The 23,881-nt window shown below is 40.5% G+C and overlaps 1 protein-coding gene across 3 annotated transcripts; it reads right to left on the bottom strand.

Moving 5' to 3' along the window:
- Nucleotides 1–299: 299 nt before the first annotated feature.
- On the bottom strand, nt 300–23,586 carry NFE2L2 (NFE2 like bZIP transcription factor 2). Of its 3 annotated transcripts, XM_059476237.1 has the most exons (7): nt 23,400–23,470; nt 16,783–16,922; nt 16,343–16,476; nt 5,357–5,626; nt 5,103–5,198; nt 4,573–4,752; nt 300–2,679 (listed from the first exon to the last, which is right to left on the bottom strand). In XM_059476237.1, exons 3-7 carry the CDS (start codon nt 16,352–16,354, stop codon nt 1,471–1,473), a joined length of 1,767 nt encoding a protein of 588 aa, XP_059332220.1. In that variant the 5' UTR covers nt 16,355–16,476; nt 16,783–16,922; nt 23,400–23,470; the 3' UTR covers nt 300–1,470. The 3 variants fall into 3 exon arrangements, with proteins under 3 accessions (XP_059332220.1, XP_059332221.1, XP_059332222.1); XM_059476238.1 differs by lacking the exon at nt 16,783–16,922 and having other exon boundaries at nt 23,400–23,581; XM_059476239.1 differs by lacking the exons at nt 16,343–16,476; nt 16,783–16,922 and having other exon boundaries at nt 23,400–23,586.
- Between the last annotated feature and the right edge of the window lie 295 nt (nt 23,587–23,881).

Raw genomic sequence — 23,881 nt, 5'->3', positions numbered from 1 at the left:
TATAGTGCAGCTGTGGAGAGAATTTTCTCTGACAGACATTTGATAGCGTAGTTAATGGCAAAGGGAACCCAGGAGTGTTTTAGGTGCTCTGTGCTTTGCCATCAGCCCCTGCCTGTGTTTAAGAGTTGCTGTGTATCCGTGTTGACTGTCTGTGGCCATGGCTGGGTGTGCTTCCTGATGCCTATGCTCCAAAACTGCCATCTTCAAATAGAGATTAGTCCTCTTGCTTTAAGTGGCAGCAGCGTCTTGCATTCCCACAGTGCCCACCCATCAATGGCAAGAAAAAAATCAAGCATGCCTTTTAGAACTTGCACAAGGGATGAAGATAGTTTTTAATGTTCAGATCAACATGTCTTACAAATTATACATTTTATGTATTGAAAAAATCCAAAACAATCAAGTGCAATGAGTTTTTTTTGAATAGTAAACAAAACCATGCTATTTATTTGCCCATTTTTGACTCTTTTATAAATCATAATTTGAACTCCACAAAGCATTTCAATTCACTGAGCAGAGATTTCAAACAGGGCAGGTGGATGGCTGCTAGTATGCAGTTTTCCATAAGCACCAAAGTACCAGCAGGGAGAGGTGATGCTCATTGACTGAAGTCAGAGGCACAGTAGTGTATTTCTAGGATAATTGCTCAAAAGCCTGCAGAAATTTTAGCTCAAAAAAGGCATAATGATGGCAATGTTCTAACAGATTTGAAACACCTTTGGAAAAAAGATCTCATGAATTTACATAATGTTCAAGGAGGAAAACAAAACCTGTGAGCTTAGCATAGACTTGAAACTTTGTGTTACATGGTCTTTCCAAAGGTTATTAAAAAAAAGCTGAATGAAGCATTGGTAAATGCTGACACTGGTGTGTGATTGATAATTATGCTACAGGAAGACTTAGCCTTGGAAAACTAGCAAGGATTTCTCTCCTTTAAGGAAATAAATGTGTATGAGCTGATAAGGCAAAATCAAACACAGTGTCAACTTTTATACTAAATTAATATATTAAATATAAAGCAAATATAAATGTGTAAGAAAAATGGGGAACACTACTGCATATTTATAAAAAATATAAGAAGCCATCCTGGTTGTCTTGCAAGAAATTATATTCAGAAGGCTAAAATCATTTTTTAATATATATCAAATCTATGAATATAACAATAGATAGGAACAGTATATAAATATGGTATATTTAAATATTTACATATATATGGAAACTAGTCAAAAGTGGTGCTATAAGAAGGAAATGTCTGTTATTAAGTCATTAAAAATTTTGTATACGCCCATCTGCATTATCTGATTAATTTTCAACTTGCATTTTCCATAAACTAATCAACAACTTTAAAATTATCATTGCATAGACTTACTTAACAAATAGTACTTAATTCTGCATTCTACCTCACAGTAAAAACTACCATGATAATGATACAAAACTAGTAACTCAGAGAACAGGAACCAGCTGTACTGCCCTTCAAAGTTTAGTCCCTGACTGCCTGCTCTTAGGAACAAGAAAGACATTGCCATCTCTAGTTTGCTGCAGTGAATATTCACTGGGAGAGTAAGGCTTTCCGTCTTCATCACGTAGCATGCTGAAGACCTCGAGGTACAAGGTGGTGAATTGCTTTTTCATTTGATGAAGGCTCCTGTCATGCTCTCCTTTTTCCTTAAGCAATTTTTCTTTCTCATCTTTTAGGTTACTCAAATCATGCTCCAGTTCTACTATATTTTCCAGTTTTCTTTTACGGCAATTTTGAGCAGCCACTTTGTTCTTGCCTCTCCTGCGTATATCTCGAATAAGCGTAAGCTGGGCTTCGCTGAACTGCTCCTTAGACATCATTTCACTGAAGTCCGCAACAGGGAGATTGATGATTTTTTCAACAGGAAAAGGGATCTGCAGAGCTCTGGCTCTTTGCTCATCTCTTGTGAGATGAGCATCAAGGCGGCCTGGAGGTTTATCTTTTGTGAAGGGAACTCTGGGTTGGCCAGGAGCAGGAGGGGGTTCTTTCTTTGGTGTGGCTGTATGTGGCAAACTTGATGTTTGAGTGCTTGGCCCTAAGGAAGAAAACACCTGATCCTGGAGGTGCAAAGAGTACAGACCAGCACTGCTCTGCAGCATACTTCCAGAAGCACCATCTGTTTCTTCCATTTCAGAATCGCTGCAACCCAAAGTCTTATCTGCATAGGCAGATGATTCCACAGAGTCCTCTGGCGACGCCACGCTGGAGCTTGCATTCAGTGAAATACCAGAGTCAGAATCGTTACATTCTGCTCTGGTCCCTGAGTGGTTGCCATTAAAAGCTTTACACAGTGCAAAGTCAGAAAGATCAATAGGTTCACTTAGAATCTCTGCCAGGGACTGACTGATAGTGTTCGTTGCTGCTGCATCACCGTTCACCTTTGTATCAATAAACGTGGTGTAGAAATCCTCACAGAAATCAGAGTTTGAAGGGGATGTGTCATTTAAAGAGTTCACACTCAGCTGGCTGGTGTCTTCTGCTGGTAAAATGCCTGAGAAGGGGCCCTCCATACCATCCAGGAAATCTGGACTGCAGTTAGCATCCTTCTTCAGCATGGGTAACGAGCTGCAGTAACTGTAGCTGTTGTGCATCTCTGCTGGCTTGGTCTCAGGGCTTGTCACTGTGCTCACCTCAGCCAGGTTATCATTTTCAATGTTCAGGCACTGGATGAGTAATGCAAGGGAGAAGTTGAGAAACACGTCTGCAATTGATAAAATCCTTTTCTATAACCCAAAAGCATTAAATAGCAATCAACATGGACATAAGGGGTTTTTTAACACCATTGTTGTCTAGATGCAGCACCCTTGTGCTATGAAGAGGCAATCAAAGAAGATGACAGATACCAAAGCAAGAGCACAAACAACTTGTTCTGGACAAAGCATTTTAGAGTAAGAGAGCAGAGCCTCTCAGGCTCAGAGCAAGATGCTGAAGACACCCATTCCAATGTGATTTAGAAACTGCAATTGCTAGTTGCTGCCAGGTCTGAACTTCTCACAAGCACCACTGCTAGGAATGTATGAGTACAGAAATGTAAAATTCCTGAATGAAACTTAATGAGCATGTACAGTAAACAATGACTTCTAGAACTATTAGTTCACAATTCCTCAAAACCAAGATTCTTCTAGGATTTACTGAATGAAGGAGCTTTCAGCACAGAGCAATGTAATTCTTGGTGAAGTAAGAAGAGTGCTAACATGGAGCCAGGCAAACACATTAGTTCAGCTGGCTAACACCAGTGTGAGTGTCAGACTGCTCCACTGATGGGCTTTCACTGGCTACAAGAACAACGTTATAATGAGCTGGCAGTTGCCTAACTGAAGCTGAAATAAACAGGCCTGCTATCCCCCAGGAATTACTTAACTAGAGGTTGTTCAATGCTTAAGCTAAGAATTTCAATGTGAGAGCTCTATTTTTCCATTTCTCTAAACATAATTTGTACAAGGCAGTGCCCTTATTTTAATTATCTTTTTTTTCAAGAAAATTATTCAATTACTATTCAGAATTACTGCAATATATTACTTTGGTTTGTTTTCTTAATGTTTGGTTTCTTATTTTCACCATCACTGCTGCCTCTTCACAGCCAATTGCCTTTGTTACTTATGTGGGCTCTTTAAGTCTAACACAGTAATCAGGTTAGAAAACTAGAAGAACATAAAAAATATAAAAAGATGAATAGAGGAGGGAGATTGGCAGGAAAAAGCTAAATCAGCTTTGCAAATTTTCGTTTTAGTTTTTTGAAATATATCTGAATATAATTCAGATTTATGGGCACTCCACCAAGCAATCACCTCTTGTATTAATAGCATAAAGTAGAGCAGCAGCATGCTGGAAAGCATGATGACATTCTACAGTAATATATTTGAAAATAAATTTATTCAATTTTATAATCAAATATAAGGAAAACAGAAATATAAAACATAGGATAAAAATTCCTACATACTCTCTGTATTAGCGAAGTGACTCTTTTGTTCCTTTGAGATATCCAGTTCACATACATTACACAAGTTGTTCTTACTGAGTATGTATGAACAGCATTCATATAAATATACTTGACTCTTCTGTGTACCTAAATATATATTCTATTATCAGCTTTAAAAAACCTTTTCCTTAGACAAAACTTGAATGCAAAAGCGATCATATTCACACAACTGGACAGTTCCAAAAAGCCCCCAACATTTACAGTAACACTTGTGAAAACAATTCCTGTTGCAGATCCGTGACTCAGAACTGTCCATTTCTGAGCAGCTGCATTTTATTGATGGTCACGCTGTATCACACAGAGGCAAACAGTGACTTGCCAAACATGAGGAAGTTCTGACTGACAAGTGTTTTGTTAAGGTTTATCCATAAACAACTCATTTCATGCTTTCTACATGTTTTTCAATATATACTTTTTGAAAAAAAATTAAAGCTTATATTGACGTATAAACATCCTACAGGTGTAGAAACCAAGTCACAGCCAGCATCTCTTCAGATGCTATTGTACTGCCTTCTCCAAAGTACTATAGTCCTCCAAAAAGAACATGCTTTGTTTTTCGGGTACTTGTTATACTAACCTGTAACTCTGAAAGGGACAGTAATTCTTCCCAAACTTGCTCTATGTTCTGCATATTCTCTGCATCAGTGGGTTGTACTAGATCAGGCGATTCAGGTGGCTGAGTTTGATCAGAAGAAACAAAGGCTGGGTTGCTATTGACCTGAGCAGGAACCAGTGACTGAAATGCAGCTGAAGAAGCCTGAAGGGTTTAAACAAATAATTAAAAACCTGAACAAAACAATGTTAACTAAAAAACACACTCAAAAAACCAGATGTACATTTTCCAAAGCAAAAACCTAGTTTTCGGAGTTCTGCATCATTTCTGCAGAACAAACAGGTGTTTCTTAAGGAAAGCATTTTTTTAATACAATGGAGTATTATAAAAATAGGCTCAAGCCTACTCAGTGCTTTATGTCAGCTGAAGCCAGCTTGAGGAGAAAACTCAGATCACAAATTAGTCTTATGATGAAGACAAATCTTAGTCAGAGAAGACATGAGACTGACCCTGTGGAAAAGCACCCATGAAACCACTGAACTGTGCATTTTTACCTCATGCTCATCTATAAACGGGAATGCTTCTGCCAAGAGCTGCATGCAGTCATCAAAGGACAAGGCCTCTGCTTCTGGTTTTGAAGGCTCTGTGGTCTAAATAGGAAAGTTATGAAAAAAGGTTACTGCATGTTTGAGTAACAGAAGATATTCCATTACAGCAACACATGCAAATTCACTTTAGGCAGCCACTAGCATTATGCCTTCCTGTGAATGGACAAAGGGTTAAACACACTCACACCACTGGAGTTTACCTGTGCAAAACCAACGGGTGGCTCAGTATTTTCTGACTGAATGCACTGAGCTGGCTGCACAGGAATGAATTCACCTGTCTCTTCGTCTAACTCCAGCTGAGCCAGCAAGGCTTCCTCCTGCTCTTTTTGGAGCTGCTCTTGTCTTTCCTTTTCAAGTTTCTTCTGCTTCTCGAGTTCATACTCCTTCTGCCGCTGCCTGGAATCAAACACTTCACGTCTCGCCCCAAGGTCTATATCTTGCCTCCAAAGGATGTCAATCAGGTTCATGTCCTGCAACAGAAATGCTTTTTTTAAGCAAGATCCTTCCAGGCAGAACTGGTTTAGAACAATAGCAAAGCTTTAAATCTCTGTGTCAAATGGGCAGACTCATGTAACTGAAGCTTATTCTCTTAATCCTACAAAATTAGCAGAATAAAACTTGGCTCTATATGACCTTTCTGAAGTGTGTGATCTGGTGGCTTGCCTTCTGTGGCCCACACAGAGGCTCACAGAAACCAAGAATTTACTACAACTGGTAAGGTAATACAGGAACTGGCCAGAGGATAAATATATTCTTCTTTTTTGACTTATCTCATAGAAAACATGAAGATACAGAATGAATTTGTCACAAAGGAAGTAGGAGAAAAGAGAGAAATTGAGAAGTTTGACCATGTAAATTTTTTTTCACATGTTCTTGTAAAACTGCAAAAGCTGCCTAAAAACATGATGGAGGCTTCCTGAAGTAACTATAATAACCATGCAGAATGTATTTTGGATTAGTAATGTTCCATTCTGGTATTACTCTTAAAGATCAGCAGAACAGAGCTTCAGAGCTGCAGGAAAATCTGGTTTCAAAGACCCCAAGTGACATAACATCACTAGTACTAAAGACAATTATTAAGACTATTAGTAAGAAATTGTAATTGAAAGCTTAGTCTGTGCTGATGTTCTAAATGTGGCTGATTTGGAGCAGCTGAGTATAAACAGTGCTTGCAGGGTCTCAAATACTGTTAATGAGTTGGCCCCTGGCTCATCACAGAGTCCAAATGGAATTCTGCTATTTAGGAAAGAGCAACTGCTTAATACATATTATGGCTACAATTACTTTTAATTTATTGCATCAAGGCTTTTTTTTTGGGGGGGGGGGCAAGGGGCTTAATAGATTCTTCTGTTTTAGTTTTTTACTGTTCAAATAGTCAATATTCTCAGGGCTGAAGTCTAAAGTATTTTCTTCTATGAAGAAAACACTCTAACAGTCTAAATGTATTAATTTGTATGCCTGCTGATACAGAATTTTAATATTTGCTAGCCACATTTCTCAGATGGGTAAATGCCAACCATTTAGCTGGTGCCTGGAAATTTTTGATTTTATTATGCTTAAAATTACCCTTCAGGGCAGCATGTGAAAATAATGTTCAGTGTTGGGCATCCTCATCAGATTAACACTGTACAAGTAATACACCAAACACTGCATTTCATTTAAACAGAACCTTCCTGATTCACTCAGCAGCTCTACACCCAAGACAGAATTTTTTGCCATCATATAAAATTAAAACATTCCCTTACCTCTAGAGGTTATTTTCAAATAGAGAAGCAAAGTAACCTGTATGCCAGCTCATGCTGCCATTCAAAATGATCACGTCATTACAACAGCTATGGCAAAAAGCTTCAGGCCAAGTCCATATCTGAACAAACCAATTCAGTGTCCTCAATTCCACATGGCATGAATGACTTCTACTAATAACTAAAAAAATGTATTTTTACTAAAATTGGGTAATTACGTAAAATATCTTTGTGTAACACAATGCAGACACTTCCAAATCTAAAACATATTTAATATACCTTGTTGGGAGAGACCAAACTCAGCTTTGATGGCCAGCAATGAAGAAGCTGAAATTATTACAGTGGCTGCCCAAGACAATGTTTGGTCTTTCCAGATTGGCAGGGTAAAATGAACTAATTAAGTTCTGCAGTAATTGCAGATACTGCAATATGGTATAGCTTCATTAAGGGCCAGTAGTTTACCAGCTGCTCAGTGTCTCCTCCTGCAGCAGATCCAAAAGTGTTTCCTAGTCTCTGAGCATTTGCAATATGTTCTGGATAAAACTGCAGGATCTGGATTTTAGAGCTCACTTCTGAATTATTCATTTACAAAGCACCATTAAAAATGTGACTCAGAAGATTTTTGTGTGTGTGTGTGTGTGTGTGTGTGTGTGTGTGTGTGTGTGTGTATAATGCACAAAAATATCATAACTGGTGCTCAGTTTCAGGTTAAATAATGAAAAACAAAGTTTTTCTTTCTGTAGCTACATAAGGCAAGAAAATCCATGTAGCCTTAGTACAAAAACTTAAGACCCAGCTATTACCTTTTTCAGCCATTCTAACGACAACAATCACTATCCAAGTAAGTAGCTTTGTGTGCTGCCTCCTTTGTGGGATGTCTCCAAAGACACCAGCTGACCAAAGAAAATGCCGTGCCTGTGCACCACTTTGTGTGTGCAGCAGCCAGTTCAGGATTCTTTTTTGAATGAATATGCTTGCATACTTACCAAGATTGTCAGGTTCTGAGCTGTTGTCTGACAAATATGACAGCACTGATTGGCTCCTGTCACTATTTTTCAAGTGACCACATTTAGGTCAGTGTCTTATCTTTAGCAGACAGCTGAGCTTGGCCAAACAGTGTCATGCTCAACCCTGGAGGGCACTGCTTGTCAGGAGCACTTTTAAATTTTATTTAGTTGTGCTACTGACACTTAAAACCAAAAGGATAGGTTGTTTTGTTTTTGCTACCACCATGTAACTGAAAAAGAGCCCTCCTATTTTCAGTCTGAAAAGTTGTATGTAAATACAGCAATATTAGTCTTAACTTTGAATAACAATTCAATTAATTACTCTTAACATAAATGGGCTATATGGAGGAGTGTTCTTCTGGTCAATATGCTGATATGTAGTATCTAACAGCACACTGATTTAAATATTAACCTGCCACTTAACACTTATCTATAATTTCAACCAATGCTTTTAGTAATACTTCCCTTTTCAAGGAAAAAAAGTATTGTGGTCATTAGTCCAAAGCCTCAGGTTAAAGTTAAGGGAGTCAACACTGACAAGTGATTCACTGAGGAATGAATCACAACCACAAGCACGCGGTAGTAGCAAAGAACTCTTAAAAAAACCCTTGCAGTCTAAAGCAAACATTTTGCAATTTTGTTCCTTTAGCCTCCCCACAGTCTTCCTCTTTATTTCCCTGCCCTGTGTAACTCCAGCACATACACACACAGAGGTACCCACACAGGCAGGCATTCTACCTCAGGTTCACCACTGAAGCAATTTTCCCCTTCTGCTGTGAAAGCATCCCAGGAGTAACTGTGTACTCGATGCTTGGAGTGTAAAACTAAAGCTATTAAAACGTGCCCTCCTCTCCTGTGCAAGGGCAACCCACTGGTTTTTAGGTGCCTCAACATGATGTGCTGGTCTCAGAAAGACTCATTTGGAGATACAAGTGAGCACAGAGTGGCCTCTAAGCTGGAACACGTGCACCGAGAGTCCTGTGAAAGATTCATCTGACCCAGAGCTGGCTGCGGCCCTTCAGAGCCAGGCTGACCACTTCCCTGAATATCAGACACATTTACAGCAAAGGCACAGCCTCATGTGACAGCCTCCACAAGCACCCACTTGTTCTTTCCTCCGTTGTGCAACTTCTTGGATTGCATCAGAGGAAATGCCGGGCTTGGCAGAGCCAAGGGGCCGCAGGAAGAGCCCGGCCTGTGCCCAGGAGGGATTGCAGCCGGCGCTTCCCCCTCGCCTGCAGCTCAGCCCCTTCCCTCGGAGCACCAACACCTCAGCCAGGGCAAGTGCCTATGGGATTCAACCTGGGGATTACTGCCATCCAACATTCCTAACTTTGGAAAAAATGGTATGGGTTTAATACTTTTCTCAAGCAGACAAACAGTGATTTGATTTTGGTTGATTTTGGTTTGATTTTCTTCACAATTTTGAAGACAGAGAAACACTCCTCCCAACAGAGGACATGTTTGCTTTCCCATGATCCATGTAAGCAGGAGGTGCCTTGTACTGATGGTTTGATTTTTCTGTTCATTTTGTGATATGCTCTTCCAACCACATTGATAGCTTAGTTTGGACATATAAAGGCACTTTTAATAAGATAAACATAAATGTTAAACAATTCACATTAAGCCACCATCTGGCCCTCAATGGAAATTTTCATGTTTTAGATTTACATATCAGCATTTGCCATCTGGGCAGAGTCTGTTATACATTTTATGAGAAAATCTCTGACTACATTGTAAAGTTTGACAATTAACTCTTATTGCTCCTAAGCAAATGTTTGCAGAAGGGTAAACAAAGGAAAGAGACCCTGTTTTCGTGTTACTTTCATGGACTGACTTCCATGCTTTAAACAAAATGCTAATCTTTTGTTTCATCCCTGTCTGGTTTATCTGACTGGTTTTGGTGCTGTTTGGAATATGAGCCATTCACAGGTAGCCTTGCTAGAATGGAAACATCCAGCAGCTCAAGTGTAAGCAGATAAACAATCTCAGCACCTTCAACCCATTGTAAGCTATTCCCTGGATACAGAGCACATTGTGAGGTTTGTGCATTTACTTCTCCAGTCATGCCTTTTGCACCATAAATTGAGATAACACGAGCAGAATCTCCCACCAGACCAGGATTTGTTTTCCTTTCCCATGATGTGTTAGCACCTAACCCCACAAACACAGATGATTTCCCATGCCAGCTGGAGTCAGCAGAAGAGCAACAGAATCAGTGGCTACGGCATCCAGCAGGGAGCTCAGGCCAGCACTGCACGAGGAGCAGGGAAGCATTCCTACAGCTTACCCACAGAAACAGACACGGCAAAGTATCCCTCACTTCTGCTCTTATCACTTATGTTTTCCAGAAAGTGAAGTGAATGAAGAAAAAAGCACTTTACATTCCTGCTTTAACTAAAAAAAACCGTCTTGGAAGTGAGACAGGCTCAAGGACCTGAGACACTTCAAGGCAAGAATGAAAGGAGGCCATCAAGTAATACTGGCAGCATCTTATCACTTAAGAAAAGCTCAGTGGAAGCAACAGCTGAAGGTTTTCACCTCATTGTTCTCTAGAGGAACTGATTTTGTTCAAATCATTTTTAAGAATTATTTATAAATAATTTAATATTTTCAGATAATCTCTGGCATCTCCATAACTACTGTTTTGTTTTCTAAATATTTTTCAAGGTAAGTTTCTTAACTACAGCTTACAATTACAGAAGAAAATTCTGGACACATAAGCCTTATGTTTAAGGGAGCACAGAAAGCAGATAAAGTTAGCCCAAACCCCTAACTTTTTAAAAACAATCAAGAAGAATGGGGAAAAGGGAATGACAGAAGTTGCTTACACTGGTGGGCAAAGGGGTACAACAGCAATTTCAGATGTCTGAATTGAGAGTTTGGAGTGTGACAGAACAGACAGCTGTCAAACAAAGCCACATGACAGCAACCTGAGATTTGTGAATACACAAGGTCAAATCCCTGACTGCCCTGCTGTCTGCTGTCCCACCAAGACTTCTGAGGAATCTGGAAGGAAACAAGGTGCTTGGATGGATGGAAGGGGATGAGCTTTTTTGTTTTTCATACCTGTGCCAACTAACACTGGTGTGACTGTACTGACACTAAACCAGTATGCTTTGACACTACACCAGCCTGCTTCTCTTTCTTTATGCCCATTTCCTCTTCCTGGTCCTGAAGTCTTTGGATACCTGAGCCACTAAACACTCTTAAAGCCCTGGCAGGCCAACTTACCTATGAAAGGACTCAAAATGGGTTGAAAACCCCTAGCTTTAAAGAAGTGATATTGCAAGAGAATTTTCACTCCCTGTCTGTATAAATAAACCTGTTAAATGCCGTCCATGCACATTGTGAGGTTTGTGCATTTAGTTCTCCAGTCATGCCTTCTACACCATAAATTCATTCTTCAACATTCATCAACACACATTCTTCTGCCCCAACAGAGCCAAGTAAGATCAGTTCCTGAAATGTTAAGTCTATGTATGCAAATTTATATTTTCTCCTAACAAACATCTCATAGTCCAGACTGTACCTCCCACTGTATTACAGCAAGCTATCTTACTAAATGTCTAGTTGTCAGGCTCTATACTTATAAATTAGATTAGCTGAAAATTTCTTGGCTGGATTGTCCAGCACTCTTAAGCTTCACTTCAAGCCTCGTCTAAGGGCATTACTCTGACAAAGACTGGGAGAAGTTCTGCCTGGCTGGAAGTACAATTCTGGATATTACTCACCCATTCTCCCAACCCTCACTCCAGAAACAACTCCTCTGAGATGTGGATTATTTATGCATTTTACCTGAAATGTCATCTTCCAGGAATGGTATCAACAAAGGCTAAGTCTATAAGTTATATATACAGTTCTCAATATGATGGTTTTCTTGAAGGCATTCCATGGCAAGCAAGCTTTCCAAACTGCCAGGGAGAAAATATACCTTCTATATGCCTTGTAAAAAGCAAGGTGTATTTATACATATGTCTTTTCACCCTCTGTAGTGAAAAGATAAGTTTCTTTAAGCCTCAAGAATGTAAAATGAGCAAGAATGTAACTGCAATAAAAAACAGCTGTTGAAGGCTGTTTATGGTCATTAATGTACTAGCTTTATTTCAATTCCAAAACCTGCAAATCCTAAAGCTAACAGTAAAGCAAGACCAAAGCAGGCAAAGGAAAACACCTACATCAGAAACACAGCAAAGAGGAGGAAAGGGAAGGGCACACACAGCTTACTTCTTCACTCTGGCAAGTCTTCTCTCATTCCGCAAAACCAATCAGTCCCCACCTCCCTGACACTCCTTAAAACACTGGGCATGTGCAAGCGCCTCGCAGCACTGCCAGCCTGGGCACAGCAGCAGGAGCACCACTCTCCTCTCTGGCTCATTCTCATCACCAACAGGCAGAAACACAAATCTATGGCCTTCTCCCACCACTTCTGCTCTGCTCTGAGGTGACCATTTATGGTACAACAGATCAGGGGACTCTTCAGTGCTGCCAATCTTTCTGCAGAAGACTGTTTCATGATCTATTTCAGACACTCCAGAAGCAGCTGTGCTTTTCTAAATTGTTTGATCAATACATATTTGAGATGATGGGTTTAAAACAGTAGTTTAGTAGGAGTTTAATACAGTGTTGGTTTCCAGAGGCTGAATGGGATCTGGACTGATCTTACCTCAATGTACTTAAAAAAAAAAAAAAAAAATTGAAATCCCAAATCCACAGTCTCATTCGCATGGCTTACAGAAAGCAAAATCTTTAGTTTGACATTGTAGATATTTTCTTTGTCCAGTACCTGATTTTTCCAAAGTTATCCTCTAGTACTGAGGACCAGATCTATCATGCATTGTTATTTGCTCCAAATTCCCTTATTTCTGCCTTAGTCATAAAGAAAAGACAGAGTAAGGTCTAACATGGTGAACTGATTACAATTAATTTTTCTTGAATAAACTGAATTATGCCCATATTTACAAGTGCTACCATGGCTGCTCAGAACAAGCTAAAAATGGCCATGGTTGTCATCCTGCTTCTTCAAACTTAGTCCTAAAACTCTTGACATCCCAGAGTGCTTTCTGAAGGATGTGTATCTAAAGCAATGAGCCATACATGTTTTCAGAGCTTTGCTGTTTTTGTTAAATGGGTTCTGCTTTTCCCTTTTCAGTCTTGATTATATTGTATTAATCCAATTTTCCCTTTTCCACAGTTTATTTGGCTGGTAGTGTTGCAGTCCCTTACACTCCAATTCTGAATCCCTTTTTCAGCTTAACAGAGTTACCAACTTACTATTTATTTATCTTGCATCAGCAGCATTACAAAATTCAGTCAATAACCACAAAAAAGTTAATATGTATTCAAGTTACACAAGTTGCATCATGAACTTGGGAGGCCGGCAAAAATACGGGATTGTTTACCAAGAGTGGCTTAGTCTGTCTGTTTGATTTTCCTTGATACATCAACAGAATTCTGCTGTGCTGCCCCAACAAGTAGAGAGAGCAATCCTGCTGTGGCTGACTTTCTAGCTGCTGTCTAATCACCAAGTACTGCACCACATAAAACCATTTTAAATGTATTCAAACAGCAGCCATCTCAGACAGACCAGCTCTTCCTGAAACAAAATACGGCTTTAATGCCTTTATTTGTGTTTGGAGGGGTTTTTTTCCTTCCCAAGTTAAAACAGCATCATCATGAAACAGGCTTTTATTGAATTTTGTCATTTATACAACAACAACAACAAAATCTTATACGTAAACAAATAATATGAGAAAAATACTGCTGATATTTCAACCACAGGAATTCAAAAGCCTTTGCATCCCACTTTAATTTAACAGGTAACTGTTTTTCAAATACTGTAGGTTCAATATAGAATATATTATCTTTAAACTATTCTGCTATACCCAGCCAAACATGTACTCTGCAGACATTGCCACAGGATACTCACTAGTTTATACACAAGAGGATTTGTTTACAATAAAGGTTCAGTCATCTGGGAAACATGATCCAGTCAAATTACAGAACATTCTTTTGTCCAATCAAACAAATCAGGAAGCAAAATGAACATAAGAACAGAGAAAAGAATCTAAAAACTGCAAATAGCATTAGGTTGTATAAATCTTGTGTTATAACCTATTAGCCACTATTGTGATTTCACACCTTTTGGAAAAGCGAGTTTCAAACCAAACATGAATACTGTGTTTGAGGGTCCATATATTCTCCAGGATTATATCTTTCTTGTACTACACGTTTCCACAGCCTTGGCATCTCAGTTTAAAATCCCCATTTCCCCTGTTGTTTTGCTGATGGCTGGGCAGGTCACAGGGACAGCCCCAGCTGGGTCACTGCAGCTGCAGCACGGCTGGATGGGGACACCGCACACTCCAACACCACGGGAGGCACATCCTGTCAACCTCCACCCCACTCATCTCACAAGCAGCTTACTTTGTTCTTGCTGTCTGTGCACCCAACTACAGAGGCAAGCAACTGGAGTGCCTAGTGAGTTAGAAAGCAGTGAGGTTCACCCAGTGTCCTGGCAGCACACACCCAGCAGCCCTCCTTCAGAAACACAGACAGCTGCTGTGGCTGCATCAAGGAAATTCCACACAAACACCTCATCAGCCAGGAGTACTATCATAAGACTAAAAGCTTAAGAATAGGGTTAAACTGCAGGGAACAGTGTTTGCTCCAGATGTGCCTGCATCTGCCAGAGTACACGGGTACACAGTCCCCACTGAAGTCTGTGGGGCACAGGTGTTAATAGTGAGTCAGTCCTGCAATTAACATGCCCTTCTCACATACATAATCCATACAGACAGTGCTGGGAATTCAGTCAGTGCACAGTTCTCACTAAACCAGCAGGGTGGGAGTTTTCTGAGTGTTCAACCTCTAATACACTTATTATTTAGTTTCTGCAAGGGGAAAAGAAACCAAACCCAGAAAAGAGGCCATTAATACATTGCTATTCAACTGCTTACCACTGGGCAGTAGAGAATTATAACAGATTTGAGAAAGGGATACCCAGAGGGGCACATTTTAGCTGCGCTGGCAATATTTTTCCAAAAGAGTAATTCATGGTTAAATGGCACTGTGAACAGCCTTTATTAGTGACATACTTCAGTCAAGAATAATACCATTCAACCCTGCACTATTGACCAAGAAGACTCTGCCTCAATTTACACAAAGCATCATAGAAATCATTATTTAATTTGCATGAAAAGAGTTCATATAGCTTTTCCCTTTTCTCTAGCCACACCAAGATACTTGAGTTATCCTTCTACCCATAGAATGAAGCCAGGGTAGATTTTACTTATTTTCTTAAGCACTTGTAATCCACACATTTATCTGCAAAAAGCAAGCCTCCAGAAATCATCAGCCCCCACAAAGGCTTCAGCAATCTCTTTCACATGAAGGTCCTGCAAAGTTAAACAACTGAATCAGAAAGCTCAGTAAGGGCCAACAAGTCAGGCATCTACATGTCAATTTATCATTTCTTTCCACAATGACAGCTTTTGCTTAAGAAGGTAAACCCACTGAGGAAGTGAACAATAACTGGGCAGAAAACAAAAGCTCTGTCTGTGTGCTGCATTCCAACCCTCACTTTTCAATTTATAAATCCTGAAAGCAAAAGGATCTAATTCATCTTCCAAGGCATAAACCAGAGCAGGTAAATGATTTTACAGCTCTTGCCAAAGTAATGCTCAATACCTTCAAAAGAGCAACAAAACTGCAAAACTCTGCCATAAGTAACTGTCCTTCTGTCCAAATCAAGAGCCTCCACCACCTACCATTTTCCTTGGGGCTTTTTCCATGTCTGTTCCCTTGGAGTATACAGGAGAACTCATAGCCCATTTTATCAAAAACTCTCATCCCAAGCTTCATTTTGAATTTAAGATAATTCTGTGGCTCTGACCTTAGTGACAGTTTCAGAATAATCCGAAGCACTCCATTAACAGTTTTATTATTTAAGTGGCTCCCATTCTTCACTTTGCTGACAAAAATACACTTTGAGAGATGAAAGATGTCCAGAGATGTATGCACTAGCTGTCAGCTGAGCAAAGTCTCCCAAGAGTGGTCAGCACAGACTACACTCCTGAAGTGATCGATGATAAAGGATTACAAATCAAGCCAGAAAAGATTCCATGGCACTACAACATTTCACTGAGTCACAACAATTCATACTAGTTGAAGAACTAACCTGGTAACATCCTAGTTCAAATACTAAAACCAAAATAGAAAGCACAGTATCAGAAGTCATTGTGCTGTAATTCTCTGTGACAACCTGTTACAGCTGTTACACAGCTATAAGGCACATTAATACAATGTACATTTCCACAGCCAAATAATTTAAATAATTTGGAAGACCAGCTGTCAGAAATCATAATTTAAATTCAAATATAAGTCCTGGTTTTCATATTATGCTATTTTACTAGCACCATTTTTGTTAGGGACTTACTTTTATTTTCATCCTTTGGCATCTTAAATCGTACTTGTTTCAAAAGTTTACTCAGGTTTGTTTGATTTCTTCTACAAATATCAGTGGGACAATCTTCCAGAAATTCCTCGGATGACACAGATCTCAAGACCCATCTACAGCAGAAACACAGCCAAGTGTGAATATAATTCTGTGTCATAAACCAGAAAACATGTCCATGCATCTCATGTCAAGTAATTCACAGTAGAATGCACCAGGGTCTACAGTACACTTGTACCAAGAACGTGACTACATTATCTGCACTGGTACAGACACATCAGTGACTCCTCCAGTGACAGTGGTAAAGTCAAGCATTAGTGTCACAAAATGGGGTGGAATGCCCTACTGACAGGTCTTGGATGACCTCTGCTGCTACAGTGCCCATGTTCTCCTTCCAGCCATGAAGCATCCAAAATTCTTACCCTTCTGAGCTGAGCTGCACCAGCCTTCAGAGCCACCCACTCATCCCTGTCATCCTCTCTTGTCCATTGTTCTGCTACCCAGCTGACTGTGGAACACGTCATCTGGTCACATAACTGCACGCAATCCAACTGGAAATACCCTGATTTAGAACAAAATTCAGTCTTCTTACCCAAGAGCATGTAACTCAAGCAAGCAGCTCCTGGAGGCAGCAGGAAGAAATGATGAGGTGTCCCCACCCTGGCTGGCTGCAGAGCAGACATTAAACTGGCCCTGTCTCACAGGGGGAGCTGCAGCATTCCCAGGGGCACACCTGCACCAACCACATGCTGCCTGGGAATTCTGAATGGGCATCTCCCAGTGGGGAGCCCACCCAGCACAGGAAGCTTTCCACTCTAATGACAGAAATAAGTAGCAAGATACTCATTTTACCACAAGGTTTCAAACAAACAAAAACCCCCATAATCTTATTATCATAGTTCTTTACAGCAAAACGGTGGTGATGACCTGAGCAGGAAGCAAACCAAAGTCACAGCAACTTTCCACATAACTCAGCTGTTGAAAAGTCACTGCTTTAACAATTTGTAGGTATTAATTCTCAAACACAGCAAATAGACACACCCTTAATCATAAAACACACCTCCTCTCACAGGCACACTATCAACCAAGCTCCTTCTGAGTCAATTTCCCAAGTATGCAAACTTTGTTTCGCAAGCTGTCTCCGGGAGTGGAATTTTTGTTATACTTACAAGAGACAGCATGTAAAATCAATACAGCAAACAGCAATAAAACTTTGAAACTGCAAGACAGAAGTGGGGGCATGGAGGGAAAAGGTGATATCTTTACATTTCATAGCAATACAGAGGACACTTCCTTAAAAGGTTTTAAAGAGATGGTTTCAAACTGATCTTACATAACTTTGTTGCTGCAACTTCAATCTTAAAGGAACTTTCTTTCCCTTTCTCTTCTCTTTTTTAACTAGATTGCTAATAATAATACTGCAGAAGTCAGGCTAAAAGTCTAACTGTAAGACATGTACAACGTTGAGTGGTTTCAACTCCCTCCATACTGCAACAGCATCCACAACTAAGACATACCTTATGAAATGGTTTAGGTTTAGTTTACATTTAAAGATAGAAAACATTAATAATCATTTACATAATTTACAGTACCTTCTAAATAACTCTGATAAACAAACACTGTTTCATATTCCTTCTTCTCAGTATAAAAACTGCAGCTGATCAGGCCAAAATTACAAATCTGAACTGACATAATAAAAAACTGCAGCTGTACCTGTAGTGCATAAATTGCAGCCACATAAGTATTATTTCTAAGCTATACCCATTCTACTAGAGCTATGCCAATTAGTACTTGTGCTAGGGTTTAGTAATATATTACTGAACAGCAATTATACTCTGCTGGTAGGACAATGCTAACTTAACTTTCAGTTATTAACACTCTGATTCTTTCCTAATAGTTTTCCAAGATCTCCAGAACAATATGTCAAAAATCTAAGTATTTCAAAGTGAATATTAAAGTGAATATTAACATATAAATTAAGAGGCAAACACAAAACCAATGTATTGACATGTAATATTAAAAAATCAATGTGTCACTGAAAGAAAACAGAAAATATTTCACCAAGAATTCAAACCAGCAAAAGACAGAAAACAGAAGATCCTTCATAAGATAAATCACAGAATCACAGAATTTCTACGTCGGAAGAGACCTTTAAGATCATCGAGTCCAACCCATGTTCTAACACCTCAACTAGATCATGGCAAATGCTCCTCTTCAAAGTAGTCAAATAATTAAACACTTCTGTCTGTGCTAGATGTTGCTACAGATTGCTTGGTTACCCAAATTAATATTTAATTTAAATGTATGCTGCCAAATTAAATGTATGGTTCTGAGAGACTTTGCTTCCATTTGAAATGGCCACTGTTGGCATACCCATGTCAAAGTAAAACTAAAGGAATATTAAAACAAGATAACAGAATGGGAAATATATTTTTTAATTTCCTTATTTTAAATAGTAAAGAAAAATTAAGAAATATGTATCTAGAAATAACAGATACATAAAAATAGGTGTTGCTCTGATTGTTTCACTACTGGGCTGCACAGAGCATTATCATTAAACTTTCCTAAAGTGAACGAGTAAAGTACTATAAGATAATTAAATTCTTGCTACTGCCAATTAATACATGACTGTCACTAGCTTTGCTTTTCCCATAGAGAAAGCAGTTACTGGGTAGGAAAGCTGAAAGTACACAAAGCCTATCTTGAATTGAAGGCATTTTCCAATATCTGTTCCAGATAAGCCTTCCACTGTTTTCAGCAGTTTTATACACCACAGACAGCACTGCTGCCTTCAGTTCTTACTGCTGGTTTAATTGTTTACCTTAATGAAACAAATATGCCATAAAAGAATTGCAGTTGAGCAACCCTGAGCGGCACTGTGGTTCACTGTATATCAGTCATCCTTGGATAACACAAATTCAAAGTCATGACTTCCAGCTCCTCCTTCCTCCATGATTTCTCATTGGTCATACTGAAATACTTGCAGAGGTAGCAAATGAAGTGTTTTCAAAACCAATTAAATCAGTTTACTGCTGAGAAAGGACTAAGCCGACCAAGGTGTCATATTCTTTCCCCTTCACCTAAAGCGGCATTCTGTTGCACAAAGTCCAACTTTGGTATAATAAACTGGATCAGAAAACTGAACAGACTTCAAACCCTTTCAAGTTTTCTAGGAATGTGCTACATTAAAATAATAGGTTACTTAGAGTTGGAATGAGATGGAGGCCAAAGCAAACTTTAACCAGGTGATTAACCCAGAGACTTTGCAGGACTTCTTGCTGGCTGCAACTCAATCAGCAGGGGATTAATATTTAATTCATGCCAGTGGGTTACTGCCTGAACTTGTACTGCATCGGCTTCAGCCAAGACAATCATTGGAAATACACCACACTTGCACAAATTGGCCTAAATTCAGTAAATGCTTTAGTAATTTTAAAGCTTATCTTTACAATTGCAAAGAGAAAAAAAAAAAGAAAGAAGGAGTGCTCAAGATACAAAAATCAAACTAATTTCTTTTTCACAGTGAGTCACACACCCAGTGCTACAGGTTGGGCACATGTGGCATCATTTGCTGGCATCTTCATCTGGACTTTCCATATTTTCTCCTTCTCCGTCAAGTTCACCCTTTTCTGAGGCTGCAATTGACTCTCATCATTCTCCTTATAAAGTCTGCTGCATTCCAAAAACTTTCAGTGACAAACTCCAACAGCTTTCAGCATTTTGAATTTTCTTAATTCTACTGAAGGAGCAAATACAATAAAATTTTACAACCATGTTTGAAAAACTCTAGAAAGGAATAGCATGAATTGATTTTACTCAGAACAAATACTTAACTTGGGTCCTTCCACTTCTAGTGGTCCTCAACATCACCTCACAAAGCCCAGCATACTCCACAAAGGTATCTGACATTTTTTTAACAAAATTAATTCAAGATGCTATTGCTACATTCATTTCAGTCAGGATCACGGAAGTAGCAGTACCAATCAAACAGGTATTTTTCTGCTTTGCAAACTTAAGAGGTAAAGAAAGCAAAAGAAATCAATCCAGTATTCAAGTGCACAATAGATACAATAATAATTTTCAACCATTTCCTTGTCTTTCAAGGTTATACATAACCTACAGCATTCTTATCCAGGATGAGTAACGTCTTTATTTTTTCAATTAAAAAAGAAAAATAATAAAGTAAGAGAAAGAAAGCCAAAAATTATTCTTGCCCATGAACATTAGCGGGAAGTGAACACAAACCTTCCTAACCACCCACACATTCCTACAAAAACATCTCAGCTTCTTTAAAGCACACAAGAACAGCCAGCTGCCTTCTGCTTACAATGGATGTTCTTTTTTATTCCAGTTTGGTCTCTTTCAGACATTTCCCAAAAAACTTTTATAGCCAATCTCTTCTCTAACTTTGAGTGCTAAATATTAATTTCTTCGAGTCAGACAGTCAGGTTTTCTGAGACAATGCACTTGCATTTCCCCCAGTTTCCAATACAACTCTAATTTCTTGGCACATTTTAAAGACATGCTACAGAACAGGATTCATATGATGGATATTTACTACACTCATAACAATATCCATTAGCTGGTCTCCTGAATGGATCGACAAGATCAGCTCCTGCTAGGCTACATTCATTTCAGCCAAATATGCTACACTGCATTACAACTAACACTGGCTTCACTGAAAGATATTCTTTCCTGAGTTTTGAAGGAAAGAAAGCTCTACCAATTCAGCTAAATAGCAAAGTGAGGACAGAACTAGTGGAAATGTCAAAATAAATGCATTTTTACTTAAGGAACTGCTTGTGATACTCTCTCATGTACTTCCTCCAAACTTGTCCTACATTTTAGTAGATAACAATATATTTAGAAATATGGGCATTTCTGATTTTCATCCATTAATAGGTGTACATTAATAGGTGTTTGTACAGATACATTGAGTAGATATTCCTATTCAATAATGCCATTAAATCTCATTATCAAGAAACTAAAAAAAAAAAAAAAAAAACCAAAAAACAGCAACAAGCCAAAAAGCAAAGACTTGCTGCCAGCCCTGAGCGGGGTACCTGTTCAGTTTTCCCACAAAATGTACCCTCGTGGAAATAAGAGGCTTTCAGAGAATAAAAACAAACCCACTCACTTGACAATTTAATGCAGCAGGTCAAGAAAAAGAAAAGTATGTGTAACTCCTCATTAAAGGCCTCTGTACTGAAGAGATCATACTGATTGAGCTGGAGACTCTTCAGGACAGCTCTCTAGGTAGGAAAACCCTAACAGATACATTTGCACGCACACTCAATTATTTGTCCACTTGGCTTTGCCAGTTGTTGCAATTAGTCTTACTTCCAATCTAGTGCAACCCATAGTTTCATTGTGTTGGAAATGGAATTCTTTTTGCCCTCTTGTCGTGAGGCTCAAAATTTAATAACTAAGTGGCTTGTTTTGACAAGGTTACAGAAAACCTTTTCAAAAACTTCACATTTACTGAAAAGTTACTAAGTCCTGCCTTCTCAAGTGTTATTTGAAACATCCAGACCACTTGTTCCACTGCAATCTTATTTCTTGGATGGTTTGAGGTCCATGTAGGCAACATTCCATTTCACCTCTGTGCACAGAAGTGCATCCTTCTTCCAGGCAGAAAGGTACAACAAGGGAATACTTTTTACAGGAATATTGCAGGCAATAGTTCTGCTAACTCCCTCAGAAGTGAATAGCTGAAAGAGGAGGTTTTGTATTCTGGTTAAGGAGTTTGATCAATCCCTACACACTTACCTTCACTGCTAGGTACACAGACACTAAGAACACCCTTCCCATCTGCTGGCTTGCAAAATCTGAGCGGCTAAATGCAGATTGCATCTCCCCTTGTTTATTTTGAGTCAACATTTTATGGTACTGGGAATGTGAATTTTCCATTCAATGTATACATTTAGGACTATACATGTCAAAGATGATGATAAGTTGCTATCTAAAAAACACACTGCCTTTTCAGGCCAGGTCTGCAGGAGAAGCAATCAGCAGCTGCCGAGCTCAGATAGGAAAAGTGCAACAGGTGGCATAGTGAAGAGGGTTTGACAAAAGCAAATGAGTAACAAAAGCGAGGTTTCTTGAGGAGAAGTCACAGTGGATTGGGGAAGAAGGTACAGAATCATATACTCAGGAATTGGTCTGTTAAGAGTACCTCAGGAATGAGGCAGAAAGTGCCTGGATAATAGAAGCAAAACCAAATTCACACGGTGCTTACGTAGCACCGGCCAAGACAGTGATTTCTACTGTAGTATTTGCCAACAAACGGAGGAGGCGAGGTGGAGGTCATGGCTGTGCTACCCAGGGCTAGAGAAACAGATGGCCAAGCAGTGTTACAAGCAGCCCAATAATCTAAAGGAACTATCCAATGAACAGAAAAAGGTACATCCAATACTGCTGAAGTCATATTACCTGTAGGAAGCACCCACTTACATGTATGGACAACGTTAGAAGAAACTACTGCATAGCATATGCATAGCAACACACACTAGAAGAGCATCACAACACTTGAGACCTAATTTTGCGATATGAAAAGAATTAAAGCAGCTCCAGAACGATTTTTAATTATTACTTCTTTAAACCTAGCATTTTGTTGATAAGGATATGCTTCTATTTCAAACGCCCAAGAAAAGCACAATTATATAAATTTATAATGTCGTTCAATTATGTTTTCAGCTATTCACACCGCTCTTGTGTAAGTAGTTTGTAACGCAACAGTATTGAATTCCCCCAGGCTTCCAGAGAAGAGGCTCCACAGCACACGAGTACGAACCACAAACACCTCCGAGCCCCAGGACACTCGCCCTGGCAGAGGCCGCTCCGGCTGCGCCTGCCCCGTGCCCAAAGCCCCGCCGGGGCTTTCCGCAGGCGGAGGTGCCGGGGCTCCCCCGGGCCGGGCTCCGCGGGCTGCGTGTGCCAGGCTGACCCGGAGCCCAAGGCGAAGCCGGGACAGCCCGCGGTTGTGCGACAGCCCGGGAGCGGGCCCGGGCCGCAGCAGCGTGAAGCGGCGGTAACTCACCCGAGTGCGAAGCCGGAGCGCTCGGGCCCGCCGGGGGCAGCGACTCGAGGCTGTACCCGGCTCGGGCAGCCCCTGCGGCGCCGGCGCCTCCCCAGCCGCTCCCTCGGGGGCGGCCCCGGCCCCTGGCCCTGCCCGCGCTGCCGAGGCTGCGGGCGGCGGCTGCGGGCGGCCCTCGCTGACCCCGGCCCGGCCCGGCCCCCGCGGACAGCGCGGCCCCGCCCCTACCGTGACTCAGCACGTTCCGGGGGGCGGGCCCGCGCCACGTGCTCCGCGGGCTCGTGACGGCCGCCCCGCCCCTCGCCCTCACCGGCCGGACCCGCCGGGGCCGCGGCGCCGCTCTCACCTGCGCGGCGGCGGCCGCCTCAATCTCCATGGCGCGGGGCCGGCTCAGCGAGGGCCCGCACGGCGCGGCGGCTGCTGCTGGCCCGGCACCTCCCGCCGCTCCCCTCAGCGCTGTTTGGGGACGGGGCTGCGCCGGGACG

The sequence above is a fragment of the Ammospiza nelsoni genome, chromosome 7, assembly GCF_027579445.1.
Source record: "Ammospiza nelsoni isolate bAmmNel1 chromosome 7, bAmmNel1.pri, whole genome shotgun sequence".
Classification (NCBI taxonomy): Eukaryota; Metazoa; Chordata; class Aves; order Passeriformes; family Passerellidae; genus Ammospiza; species Ammospiza nelsoni.
The sequence above is the reverse complement of the archived record's forward strand: the minus strand, read 5'-3'. Positions and strand labels throughout refer to the sequence as shown.

Bases quoted from the DNA above. Each gene is read 5' to 3' on its own strand.
- NFE2L2 (XM_059476238.1), bottom strand. The intron at 4,753-5,102 runs GTAAAAATGCAC...TAAACCCTTCAG, and splicing joins CGTTTATAGATGAGCATGAG to GCTTCTTCAGCTGCATTTCA. The intron at 2,680-4,572 runs GTTAGTATAACA...TTACTCATCCAG, and splicing joins TGTCCCTTTCAGAGTTACAG to TGCCTGAACATTGAAAATGA.